Here is a 13,672-nt window from a genome sequence, read left to right as displayed (position 1 = left end):
TTTTGTGGCTGTTCTTTGGCAATCAATCCTTCCTATATTCAGTGCGACATCTTCATCTTTCCACAGGTCTTGGATATTAGGCTGAGCAAGGTTTGTGTGGAGGGACCCCATCTTAGATGATGCCCACCACCTCCTGGGTTGTTGAAGTTGAACTTTGACGGCTCAAGTATCGACAACCCTGGACCTACCGATTGGTATAAGGGGATTGTGGAGGAATGCTACCAGAGAAGTTCTCTGGGTCTCTTCAGAACCGATCAGGAAAAAAGATGCTAATGAGGCGGAGGTGCCTTCTTTGTTGAATGGAATTAGATTAACATATTTGTCATACCTAGATCAGACATGGTTACAAATTTTGGCCGAAATACCGAAATTTCGGATTTCAGTCGGGACCAACACCAAAAGTACATTGAATAGGTGTCAATCCAGATTTCAGCCGAAATTCCGAAATTTTGGTGAGGGTTGGAAGAGTGTGGAGGTGTTCTTTGCATTGTTGTGAAATTGGTTCTGAAGAGATAAAAGAGATCAGTAGTGATGGTGGTCTGGTTTGATGGGTAAAGCAAAGCTGAGTGCCGCTGATTGAGAGGTAAAGGAATCGTCCTCATGATCTCACTTCATTGTTTTAGGTGTAAGTGTTCATTTTAACTTGCCAAAACAGTCCGAGGTGGTTATATGTGGCCTGAAGTCATGCATAGCCTGCGAATTCTAATCCCAAATAGGTTGTGCTAGTGAATAACATTAAAATTTTCAAAATTTCAGAGAATGTGGAGGTCTAATTCTTTTAGCATCAAGATTGTCCATCAATATCCAAGTGTAATGCCAAACAAGTCAAGTCAGATTGTGAACTTAAATTGCAAGAGGGACTGTTGTGCTGAAAGTAGAGCTTTAGATTGTAATTTAAGAGACTGAAATTACAGTAGTTTTCAAAGCTACTTTGCACCAATTATGATGGAGATTTCTAGTAATAGAAGCTTGTTGGTGCCAGGTCAGTAAAGCTACTACTCCGTATGGATTCTAACCAAGGAAAGAACTCCAACCGAACACGGCCAAATTCGAAAAAAAAAATTTCTTTTAAAAAAATTGTCAAAATTAACGAAATTTCGGAAAATGGTGAATTTTTTATATTAAAAACCTGAAATTAGTTTTTTTTAACTTGATTTCAACCGAAACCGAAAAATTTCGGTTTCGGTTGTGGTCGAAGCCGACATTTAAAACCTTGGACCAGAGAATCATTGAGGGAGATTCCCTCATGTGGTCAGATGGGTGGGAGATGAGATAAACTTTCCTTGGAGATTCGCTGATTCCATATAGGAGATTTTGGATAAACTGGAGGGCCACGACGCTGAGGTTCGACATCTTTGGCGTTCGACTGATTGGGATGCAGATGCATTAGGTCTCTCGGAAGACAGAGAGGTTAATTTACTTCCTGATCACATTCCTAACAAGGATATTATTTATATGTTGTATTTTGGTTGTTTAAATTTCTTGAATAATGTGTAAGGGTAGTTTAGGCATTACTCGTTAGTTGGAGGGTATTATAGTCATTGTACACATGTTGCCCTAGTTGGGTCTATACATACATCATTTACATGAGAGATCTCCTTAGTGGAGATTCTCTGTCTCTCAATTCCTCTTCTTCCTCTCTACCTCATCCTCCGTTTCTAATCCATTTCTAACATGGTATCAGAGCGAAGATCCTAGGAAAGGAGAAGAGAAGAAGAGTCTCTCTCTCTCTCTCTCTCTCGTGTGCACGTCTCCCTCCCTCTACAAAATCCTTAAAATCTCCCTCACGCCATTCTCTCACTCCCACGCGCTACCCACTGTCTCTTAAAAATATCTCTTGCTCCCATTAGCGCAAAACCAATAACCATGCCGTACCCCCGCCCCACCCCCCCACGCCCCAACAATTTTTCTCTCCCTCTATTTAGCGCAAAACCAAACCCAACACCCATTCTCTTTCTCTCTCTCTCTCTCTCTCTCTCTCTCTCTCTCTCTCTCTCTCTCTCTCCACCCGACCCTCCATTTGCGCAAACCCCACACGCAAACCCCTTTTCTTTGTTTTGCTGTGAATCCTTCAACAAAAAAAGACGCCGTAACCCACTCCTATTTTGGCTTGCCGTAAACCCATTTGGGTTATCCTCCACCACATATTCCTCCATATTCCCTCTAATCTCCATCCAAAATCCCAAATCCCTCCATCCACAACCTAAATCTTTCATTTCCTTATCTTTTGAATTCATATTTGAGGAACAATCTTTTTTGGGCATCCCCAAATCCTAAATCCCTAAACCCTAACTCTTCTTGTGAGTCTCTAAACCCAAATCCCTTTTGTAAATACCATTTGTAAATCCATCCACCCAAAATAAAGAGAAACACCAAAAGATTCCTTCTTTATCAATTCTTTTCAGTCTTTTCTCAGTCCATATCCCCGTTTGTTGTTCCTCTCATGTTGTCTTCATTAGTTGATGTATTTCACCATTCTTCTGTTATTTTGTTTCTACTTCACATTGTTCGTTCTTCGCATTATTAGTTGCTTCTTCACATTGTTTGTTGTTTCCTCTTCGTGTTCTTGGCATAGTACGTGTTCATCGTGGTTTGTGTTGCAATCCACTTCTCATTGTCCGGCTATATGCATGGTCGTTAGTGTGAATTTCGGCCTTATCTCTCCAGGCGACGTGCTGCCGTCGACCTTGTCTCGAGATGATGGTGTCTCCCATCGTTGGTTGGTTATCTCAGGCGATGGTGTCCCCCGTCGATCTGGTCTCCAAAAAATTGTGTCCCCAATTGTTGCCTGGTTATCTCCAGGCGGCGGTGTCCCCCGTCGATCTTGTCTCTTCGGGCAACGGTATCCCCATCGTTGGTCGGTTATGTAACGGTGCCCCCCTTGTCTCTCTAGGTAATGGTATGCCCGTTGTTGGTTGGTTATATCTTCAGACGACGGTGTCCCCTTTGTTGGTTGGTTATCTTTTCAGGCGACGTGGTTCCATCAACCTTGTCTCCAGATGTTGGTGTCCCCCATCGTTGGTTGGTTGTATCTCTAGACGACGGCGTCCCCCGTCGTTAGTTGGTGTTCTCTCCAGGCGACGTGGTGTCCCCCATCGTTGGTTGGTTTCGATCACCTTTTCGATATTATTCTTTTTCTTCTATTAGCGTTGGGCTGCTCGATTGATGTCTTTGCCTTTGGTACTTCGTTGTTGCTTGAGTGCGCACCTTTGGTGTGCCTATGTTGCTCGCTGGATCGTTGGTGGCGACTTCGTTGCTCGTTGGTATGCAGATTTGTTCGCCGTGCTCATTCAGGGGGAGGCCCTGTTATGATCGCTCTCGCCATAGTGCTGCTTTAAGGGGGCTGCTCTTTTGTGATGGCCGTTGATCTCGCCGGTGTACTCTTGTGGCCGTTACTTTCTATTATTATGTTTCTGATTATGTATTCACCACACCAGCTTGAGGAGGAGTGTTGTACCAAGCTGGCTATGTGTATGAGATTATTGTCGATTTTGTTGTATGGTCATTTTTTAGTTTTTTGTTGTAATTTTCTTTGTAGCAGGCTGGAGTTCCATAGTATATGCACTCCAGCTTGAGGGGGAGTGTTGAATAATGCGTAGGGGTAGTTTAGGCTTTGCTTGTAAGTTAGAGGGTATTATAGTCATTGTACACATGTTGCCCTAGTTGGGCCTATATATACATCATTTACATGAGAGAGCTCTTTAGTGGAGACTCTCCATCTCTCCATTCCTCTTTTTTTCCCTCTCTACCTCATCCTCCATTTCTAACAAAATTGTTTTCCTGTTTGTCTCTGCTTATATTTATGTATTGACCATCTCTGTCATTGGGCACTTGCCCCACTTAATAAAATTCTTTACCATTAAAAAAATGTAGTTAGATGCCTAAATTTGATCATTCCATGTTATTGCAAACATGATAGCTTTTTGTTTTTGTTTGAAAAGAATGCATAACGGTAACTTGTTGAAAGAACAATTAACATGATTAGGTAGGAGTCCATGAAGTAGAAACTTGGTAGCGTATCGTGGATCTGTTTGTGGTGAATGTATCATAGTTGTTGCCTATTTTTATGTTGGTCCTGGCAATTCTTTTGATGATCTGCACAGAAATGGGTGTGCAATGGCTTAGAGTTCCATGATTCTTTATTGTTGTTATAAAAGCTTCTCATATTAACCTCATATGTAGGACTTCAGTGTGTGGTATCATGAGTGAATAATTGTCTGTTTCATGCAAGGCTGAGTTGAGTCTAGTTTACTTAATCTAAGTTGGTATAGTGAATTACTGTTAGAGAGACAAAGCTAGGTTTGACAAGGTGAAAGGATGATTTATTTAATTTGAGTGGAGTGTTTATGTTGCAGACTATTAAGCTTTGGGCTTGAATCTTTCTCCCTGCAACTTAATTATGGAACCTTTTCTTATTTACTGTTCCTTAATGATGTTGCTTTGTTGCACCAGAACATTTGCACGCAATACTGTCTTTCAATATGGGATTCGAATCCTTAACTCAGAAATAGCTACCCAATTTAGTATTTACTCTTCCTTTGGCTCAATAAGTTATTGTTTAAGATTTATGTATACTGAGATTTTGTTGTTGTTAAAGTAATGGATTTTTTATGATAAAAATAAATCATCATCCTCATTATGAGTGCATGCTATCTTATCGTCAAAAAATAAATTCCTTTTATTACCTAAAAACTCTCTGGATTTTAGATTAAAGGCAGAACAATGTCAGTTGTCTTTTTCACTGTTGTTGCTCAAAAAGAAAATGCCGGTATCATATAGATTAGGTCAGCACAATAAAATTCAGTAGCCATTATTTTGAGATTCTGTATAATACTTGTCGTTCTAGCTTTCCAGATTTCTAGTCTATAGATCATTACAGTAATTTTAGCTGCTCCATACTTTTCTTAGAGTCTCACTTTATGTATCTTGTGGCTACTAGGATGGGGCTCTACGACCTGCTGAGCTTGATGATCTTTTCTCAACTGCACCAGCAAGGTGAATTACCATTTTGAATTATGGTATAATAGCACGTTTACTTCACCATTCAAAAAATAATAATAATAATAATATGTTTACTTCATTCTACCATACACTCTTACTTTGTAAATATTCAGGCTGTTCGTGATCATTTAATGAGGCTATTTCTTCTATATATTGTTGTTAAGTAGTTGTGAAAGTTTGTCATTGCTGATGAGTGTATGGAAGCTGGAATCACTGAAGTTCACTCATAGGTCACACACATTTCAAACTAGGTAGACTCTGGCAGGCTTGCATAAATGGTTGGATGGATACTTTTTTGAATGATGGTGTAATAGTACATTTGCTTCATTTGAGGCAGACTATGGTATTACTTGTGAACTTATATTATAATACTCCATGCACTAACTTTTGCTCAATTACTGTTTTTACATTTGGGTTGGCTTCCGCACCATTTATGCAATATGTGTTGCTTTCCCCTTTCCTGTTTGTGATTGTGGCTGAGACGTTGAGAAGGCTTATTGCTTCTGGGTGCGACCTTGATTTGTTCCAAGGTTTTGTAGTGGGGAGGGACAAGGTGGAGGTGTCGCATTTACAGTTTGCTAATGATACTTTGTTTTTCTGCTGTCCTGATGAGCCTTCTATTGCAAATCTTAAGGGGACTATTAGATGTTATGAGTTGTTTTCTGGTCAGAAAGTAAATTTCCACAAATCCTGTATGTTTGCTGTTAATCTGCCTTTGGATATAGCTTATGGCCTTGCTTCGATGTTGGGTTGTAAATTGAATTTTCTCCCATCCAAATACTTGGGTTTACCTCTTGGGGTGGGTAGACCAAAGAAACATCTATGGGACTCAGTGGTTGAGAGAATTGATAAGAGGCTTGACATGTGGAAAATGATCTCATCTCCAAAGGTGGCAGATTGGTGTTGGTGAAGGTGGTCCTAGCCAGTATCCCTACGTATTTCCTCTCTCTTTTTAAATGTCCGGTTAGTGTATCATTGAGGATTGAGCAAATCCAACGGAGATTTTTATGGGAGGGTTCTGGGGATTCATCTGGGGTTCCTTCAGTGAAATGGGAGGAGGTTTGTAATCCGTTTAAATTTGGGGGTTTGGGAATTAGGAGAATTCGGGAATTAAATTTTGCGTTGCTCGGGAAATGGCTGTGGAGGTTTGGTAGTGAGCAAGACCAGATGTGGACGAAAGTGGTAGTTAGTAAATATGGATCTAAGTTAGGTAAGTGGGAGTCGGATGACGTGTTCTCGCCTAAAGGGTTTATTGTCTGGAGAGACATTTTGAAAGTTCGATCCAAATTTGTATTGGGAACCAGGTTTAAAGTCTATTCAGGTGAACGCATCAGATTCTGATTGGATGCCTGGTGTGCTTCTGAGCCCCTGAGCGTGATGTTCCCATCGCTATTTCGAATCGCTCATGAAAAGGCGGTGTTGGTTAAAGATTGTTTTGTTCGGGAAAGTGGGAGAGTGGTGTGGATGCCAGCTTTTCGCAGAAACTTCTTTGAGAGAGAGTTGGATGTTGTGGCGAATCTCTTTCAGCTGTTAGAATCATGCTATATTAAGATGTCTGGGGATGATAAGAGAGTTTGATTTGGGATAAATCTGGATTCTTCTCAGTTAAGTCTTTTTATTCTCATCTTCTCCCTGGCTCGTCTCATCCTATTTTGGCCAAGGTTTGGAATTCTTTATTCTCCTCTCGGGTGTGCTTTTTCGGGTGGGCAGTTTGCAGGGATAGGATTCAAACCATAAATTTTCTCAGGAAGAGGGGGATGATCCTAGTTGATTACTGTCCTCTATGCTTTAAGGATGGTGAGTCGGCTAGCCATCTTTTTATTCATTGCAGCTTTGCTAATGCTGTTTGGGGTTTAATTTTATCGAGATTTGGTCTTTGCTGGGTGTTCCCTAATTCTATTTTGGAAATGTTGTTGTGCTGGGAGGGAGTGCCTTGGAAGAAGAAAGGGAGAATGCTATGGCATATGTGTTTATTTTCTACCTTGAGAGGAATGCTAGAGTTTTTGAGGGTGTTCATAAAACAACTCAGAGAGTATATATCAATATCATTGCTTCTGTGATAGTAAGGGCTAGATGTCTCCCCCCCTCTTTCGTCTCTGCATTTGATTTATGGGAAGGGTGGAGAGTGATTTGCTTGGAAGGGTCCCATTGCCCCAAGGTGGTTCAATCAAAAGTGGAGTCCGCCCCCTCCTGGTTACCTGAAAATTATTTTTGATGGTTCTAGCATTGGCAACCCGGGGCCGGCTGGTATTGGGGGTTTATGTCGCACTTCTAGTGGTGAGTCTGCTGGTCTTTTGCTGGTCCCCTGGGGTTCTGTGATTCAAGTGAAGCTGAGGTTTATGCGGCGTTGGAGGGGTTCAAGCACATCGATAGAGGTTCTCTGAACTCGTTTATTGTGGAAGGTGACTCTCTCAATGTTATCAGATGGCTTCGGGGATCTGCTCTTCCTCCATGGAGATTTTGGTCCATCTTCGATGAGATTCATGATATTGTTCGTGGCTCTTCCATTGTCTTCAATCATGTGCGAAGATCTGCTAATGGCGAGGCAGATGCTTTTGCTCGGGAGGGTATTGATAAGGATGTATTGGAATTTTTTGATTTCTTGCCTCCTTGAGGCTCTTGTATTTTTCTTCCCCCTGTTGTTTTATCCTGGGTGACCTCCTTGGTCTTCCCGTTTTAATATATTTTTCTTTGATTATCTTTCAAAAAAAAATGAAGACATTCGTAAAAAGGTGGGGTGGCACCAATCGAGGAGAAGATGAGAGAGCACCACTTAAGATGGTTTGGACATATCCAATGTAGGCCTTTGGATGCTCCAGTGAGAAGAGGCGACTCGTGCCAAATTGATGGAGTAAAAAGAGGTAGGGGCAGACCGGAAACAACTTCGGTAGAAACAGTGAGGAAAGACTTGATAGCTAGGAACATGACAGAGATGACCTTGGATAGGATAGAATGGAAGAAAATGATCCACGTAGAAGAACCCAACTAGAGCCGGGATTAGATCCGGGTAGATTCCTTTCACCTTCTTCATGAATTTTTTCCAAAGGATTCATTTAACAGACCCCAACTAGTTTGGGAGAAAGGCTTTGTTGAGTTGAGTTGAGTTGACTAGTGCAGGGCAACATTTAACTTACAGTTGGGGCTCTCATAATTAATGCTCCATAAGTGTATAATTTCTTATATCTTATTGCTAGACCAGGAACCGACATTGTTCCTACATTGGTAATTTATAATATCTTATTTCTAATACTTAATAAAGAAAAAATAGAAAAATCTAGTGATATAAGATACAAGAGTACATTCTAAGAAAATGTTGTTCAATGTATATACATATAACAATACTATATAAAGTACAACATAGTGAAAGGAAGATAAAAAAAAAATAGAAAAGAAAACAAGTGCAAAACCCACATATCGTAATCGCATTTCATACCACTAGCATTCTAACAGGATTGGAGGGTGTGTGTCTACAGTATGTTTCTAACCAAAAGAGTGTAAGACTTTCAACTCATCTGTCTCTCAAATGACAAGAAGTGTAAGACTGTTCTCTATCTTTTTTTTTGAAATGGAAGACTGTTCTCTATCTTCCCACACACTATCTCTCTGTATTAGATGCTAAAAAGGAAATGGAATTTAATGGGTGGTGAGATTGTAAGAAAAATCGGGTGATAGACTTATTTTCTAGTACTTAATATTCTCTAATATTTTATATAAAAAGAGGCCACCGAGAATATAAAATATAAGATTTCCAACTGTATTTGCCAATGCTATACGTCTTACCGGAATTTTTTATGCATGCTTGGTGCAAGGGTTTACCTAGGATTTGATTCTTCATGCATAGGAAATTTAGGATCTTAGCCTTATTCCTTGAAATCTTGAGGTGCAGTGGTACTTGTTTCATAAGATATTTTGTATATCTGTTTGACTACATTGATCAATGGTGTGTCCAAATTGAAAAATGGTTCCCTATCTGTAATTCATGTGTGGCTTCAATGTTTGGTGTTGGCGTGGGCTTTTGGGCAATGCTGTTTACTATGCATATTAAGTTGTTGAGATTCTTGATTATATGACATGATCACCTATGCATAGGAAGTGGTACATGCATTCTTTTTTATATGGCATGATCACCAGGTATCTAGATTCTGGTTTTTTATTTTTATTTCTGTTATTGCACATATCAACTTAAATAACACAAAAGATGGAATTTAAAGGTTCGAATATAATGAAATAAACGCTGTTTGGCTATTTCCTTGTAAGTACACTGATGATCAAATGCAATAGGTGTGGCTCACCTATTTAGGTATCCAATCCATTCATTCTCTAGGGCCTAGTATGGGCTGCCTCTTTCATTTCATTGCAGTGGCACAAATTAGTGGGATATGAGGGTTTGATGTTGGGTTTTCGGGTCATGGCAATGCATGGTGAGGCGTTAACATGTGAGTGGTTTGGATCATCAAACAAGTGGCTCCTATTTCTTCCCTTCCCTGCTAATGTATTTAGTAGAAAGACAAGTACACTTCTCATATAACAGCTCCTTTTACGAAGTGGAACCTACCCCATTAATCATTATGGATTATCTCTCGTTTTGTTGATATTGATGGATATTCAAACATTAACTATTAGGCATTTAGTCTAACAAAAAATATCTTATTTTTATCTTAATATGACTTCTCATTTTGGAAACGGCGAAAAGAGAACTTTTGAGTGTCTAACATCAATGACCTTGACTTCAGCTAAACAATTTTAATGGAAGTCTTTTTTTTTTTTGGAGGAGGCTTCCTAATGCCTTTTTGTTAGACAATACAATTTTTGGTTGCTACTTTTTCAGGTAATTTTCTATATATTGTATCGACTTTAATCTGACCCTGTAAGATGTTTTCTTGATGTTAGCATTTGTGGGTCTTGTAATAAGATCTTTATGGAATTTTCAAAATGTTGTTTCTGTTTTTTCATTTCTTATATCACCTCAAAGTTTATTCTGTGGTACAGTCCTTGGACTGAAGGCCCTTATATGGATGCTGCGGAAAAGAATGCTTTAGGAAGTTTGTCGCTTGCAGGATTTCTGTCTGAGGTGTGCATCTCCATCACTTGTGCATTGGCCATTACACTTTCATTTTATAGGGTTGTGAAGCCACATCAAGTTATTTATAGCTTTAATTTAGGATGACATGAATATATATATAATCTTGATCTTGTTTTTGTGTTTAATATCTGTGTTTTGCGAAACTTCCGACCCCATAAATCATATATGCAAGTTATGAGTTTTTGGACCAATCATCCATAAGTTCGCTGTGTTGAAGTATAAATGATTACATAATACCAACTCTAACAGCTTAAGCTTTTGGAGTAACAGGTTGTTTCACATGGTACCAGAGCAACTGCATCATGGCAGGTCTTGGGTTCAAAACACAACAGCTCCCTGATATTTAAAATCCACATATACTGCCAACCCAAAAAAGAGGGGCCACATGTGTAGGCGTGTGCTGAAGTATAAATGATTAAATACCACCAACTCTAACAGCTTAAGCTTTTGGAGTAATAGGTTGTTTTACACAATGTTTTTCCTTAAATTGGCATTCCTTATAGAACTGTAAAAGGCAGCGTATGAGAGCCGTAAAATACATAAACTGTCATTCGTAATACCACTTACACGATGGGAGAGTTGAAGTCCTTAGACCTGCTCATGAACTTATTGAAAGATTCTGAGTGTTTGTTGTTGTATTTTGTAATTGCATTTAGTTATGCTTTGGACTCCAAACATATTGAGCGACTTCACTACTAAATCAGCACAAAATATGATACCGACTAAATTTCCTAAGAGAAGGTAGTCTACATTCATTTGGAAGGATATTCCAGCGAAAATTGAATGTTTCATTTGGAAAGTTTTTATGAATGCAGCCCTGTTGATAGCCGATGGAAGGATGCATTCATCCCTCTTCCTTCCAAGTGTGTATGGTTACAAAAATATGCAATTTGAGCAATTGTGCCAAGTTATACATACAGTATCCATAGGATTAGCCTTCAATGAATTTTTTTGTCCTTGTTGGAAGAGAAATTGGCAAACATCTAGCATTCTTTTTTTTTTGGATCGGTAAGCTGGGATCGACCTTAGACCTCAAGGTTGAGAAACCAAGCCTCAACCATTGAGCTACAGGCCCAACTCCACAAACATCTAGTATTCTCTTCCACATCATATTTTTATCTTTGTGACCTTTTCTTAATAATGTGAAACAGTTTGAGAAATCAAAGTTGAACTTGGAGAGGAGGTAGGGGGAATCTTGTGGGAGCCTATCCCACACTTTTGCAGGCTCATAGCTAAAAACCTACTTATCATTACGGTAATCATTCTAATTTGATATCCATTCTCAGAGATACAACAACCATTTTTTTGCTACCCAAGACTTCAATACATTTGAAAATCTTGAATTCTCTACTGGAGGAAGTGTTATCAGAGAATATTTAGCTCATCTAGATTTGTTAATTAATATATATCATTCATTGGTGGTGGAATGGAAGGAATTTGGGGAAGAAAGGGCTCTGCAAGGCATGAATGGGGGAACATAAAGAAATTTGCAGAAAGGTTTTATGCTTTGGCCATGGAATGGATGGTTACCACCCCTTGATCATTGAGGTCTTTTACTTTGCCCCATCTGAAGTGGGGCCTAAATATTGCGTGTCATAGGGAAATCGTATCAGCACATCAATCCCTTATTTAGTTGTTTCTATAATGACATTCCCATCTTTACTTGTTAAAGGCTGTTATGATTCCAGTAGATCCTTCAACATTGCCACTCCATGTTGGGAGGGCTGGACCACGATAATAGTTCTGATTCCAATTTGTAACATGCACAGGGATAGGGAAACAATACTGTCAGTCCCTTGTTTTGTTAATGGCACTTCTCTTTTAACTGTTCCCCAAATGCTAGTTTCTCCAACATTGTGCCACTGCATGGTGGTACGACCAGGACCATGACTAGGGATTTGGTGCCCATATACATATGGAAATGTTGGCACTCCCATGTTTTGATAATGACACGGCTGTCATTATCTGTAAAGGCTGTTAAACTTCCCTAACTGCTATCAACAGACAATCAAAAAATTGTTTACTAAAGTAAGGAGCGGCATTACTAAAACAAGGAAGTGCAGATCATTTCCTATATATGTCTATAGCCATGCTCATATCTATCCGTACATATTATGTGTCAGTGTACTTCGATTTTCATTTAGCAATTACTCTCAACTAATGACCTCTGAATTTCTAGTTCAAGGGCCATGAATATAAACTGAGAATTCTTTATTTTGTGATAGCAGCTAATTGCTGTTTGATCGTACATCTGGAATTATTAATTGTCTCAGAAACCTTATACTTACAAGGCATTCTAATTTGATAATTTCTTAACAAGTGCTTTTCCTTGGTGCCTGCATGTTTTTGTAGATACCACATTATTTAAAATTTTATTTAGTTATCAATTGCTTTTTTTTTTTTTTTTGAATGGTAGTTGTCAATGACTTCTTATCTATTTGATACTTATATTTACCCAAGTTTCGTTCTGTTTAAGCTATCTGCACATATAGTTATTATCCGAATATACCTGTGATTGCAGTGGGCCCTTATGACGCTGCTAGACCCAGCTTGTAGTCTGGCTAATTTGATATACATTGGTTATGCTGGTGACCCTGCTTCAGCATTCCATATAACCAGGCGAAGACGATTAGATCGCAAGAAGCAACAATCACAAAGAAATGTTTTCCAATGCTATATTTTTGGACCTAAAAAGGCCGGAAAATCTGCATTGTTAAATTCTTTTATTGGAAAGTAAGATGCCTTTTGACCTTACTCTCCAAGTCAATGATATCAATTCAAGTCAGATCTGGTTTGTGACCTGATTCGAATTGCTGAAATATGGGTTTTCATCCGTTTTGTTTTTCCATTAGTCATTTGAGTTAAAGTAAATGTCTTTGTTATCTTTTGACCTTGTTCTCCAAGTCAATGATATCAATTCAAGTCAGTTCTGGTTTGTGACCTGATTTGAATTGCTGAAATGTGTTTTCATCCGTTTTGTTTTTCCATTAGTCTTTTGAGTTAAAGTAAATGTCTTTGTTTACCGCTCTTCCTAATTTGTACAGTCGTTCCTCAGTCCTTTATTATGTTTCCAAATACAGGCCCTTCTCTGACCGATACAAGGAGACCACGACTGAATGTTTTGCAGCAAATATTGTGGACCATCCATTGGTAAGTATTATGTGAAGAAGCACCATTTCCTTGTGATAATCTTGATGAAAGATTCAGGAACTCTCTCTCTCTCTGTAGTGTAAAAGTTTGAAGTGTTTTCCATCTCAAAATTTTGTTCCCCTTAACTTAATAACTTAATATTCTCACGTTACCTACCCAAAGATTTTTTGATGATCTGAATTATTTTTTATTTGAAGTTCCCTTTCTGTGACTGCTGGTCCTATTAATACTTTAACATTCTTATTGATGAATACCAATGGGAATATCGACCTAAGAAAACTCCACTCAATTAAAGTTTCTCTTCTACTTATGGCATTTTCTCGTGGTGTTTAGTATTCAAAATTAACCTTCATTTATCTCTTAGGCATTCTGAAGTGTTCTTATGATACAAGCTTTTACTCTAGACAGATAATTTTTTTCTCACTTTTTGGAGTAGAA

The 13,672-nt window shown here is 38.9% G+C and overlaps 1 protein-coding gene across 1 annotated transcript in view; it reads left to right on the top strand.

Moving 5' to 3' along the window:
- Positions 1–13,672, top strand: part of LOC143882142 (mitochondrial Rho GTPase 1-like) — a 46,062-nt gene that overhangs the window by 24,156 nt on the left and 8,234 nt on the right. The window contains exons 7-10 of the mRNA XM_077385583.1: positions 4,940–4,995; positions 9,991–10,072; positions 12,606–12,817; positions 13,165–13,234. Coding sequence (XP_077241698.1) covers positions 4,940–4,995; positions 9,991–10,072; positions 12,606–12,817; positions 13,165–13,234 — 420 coding nt within the window. The remainder of the gene's footprint in view (positions 1–4,939; positions 4,996–9,990; positions 10,073–12,605; positions 12,818–13,164; positions 13,235–13,672) is intronic.

The sequence above is a fragment of the Tasmannia lanceolata genome, unplaced genomic scaffold (assembly GCF_043159265.1).
Source record: "Tasmannia lanceolata isolate RefF3 unplaced genomic scaffold, GAP_Taslan_0.1 ptg000007l, whole genome shotgun sequence".
Taxonomy (NCBI): domain Eukaryota; kingdom Viridiplantae; phylum Streptophyta; class Magnoliopsida; order Canellales; family Winteraceae; genus Tasmannia; species Tasmannia lanceolata.
The sequence above is the reverse complement of the archived record's forward strand: the minus strand, read 5'-3'. Positions and strand labels throughout refer to the sequence as shown.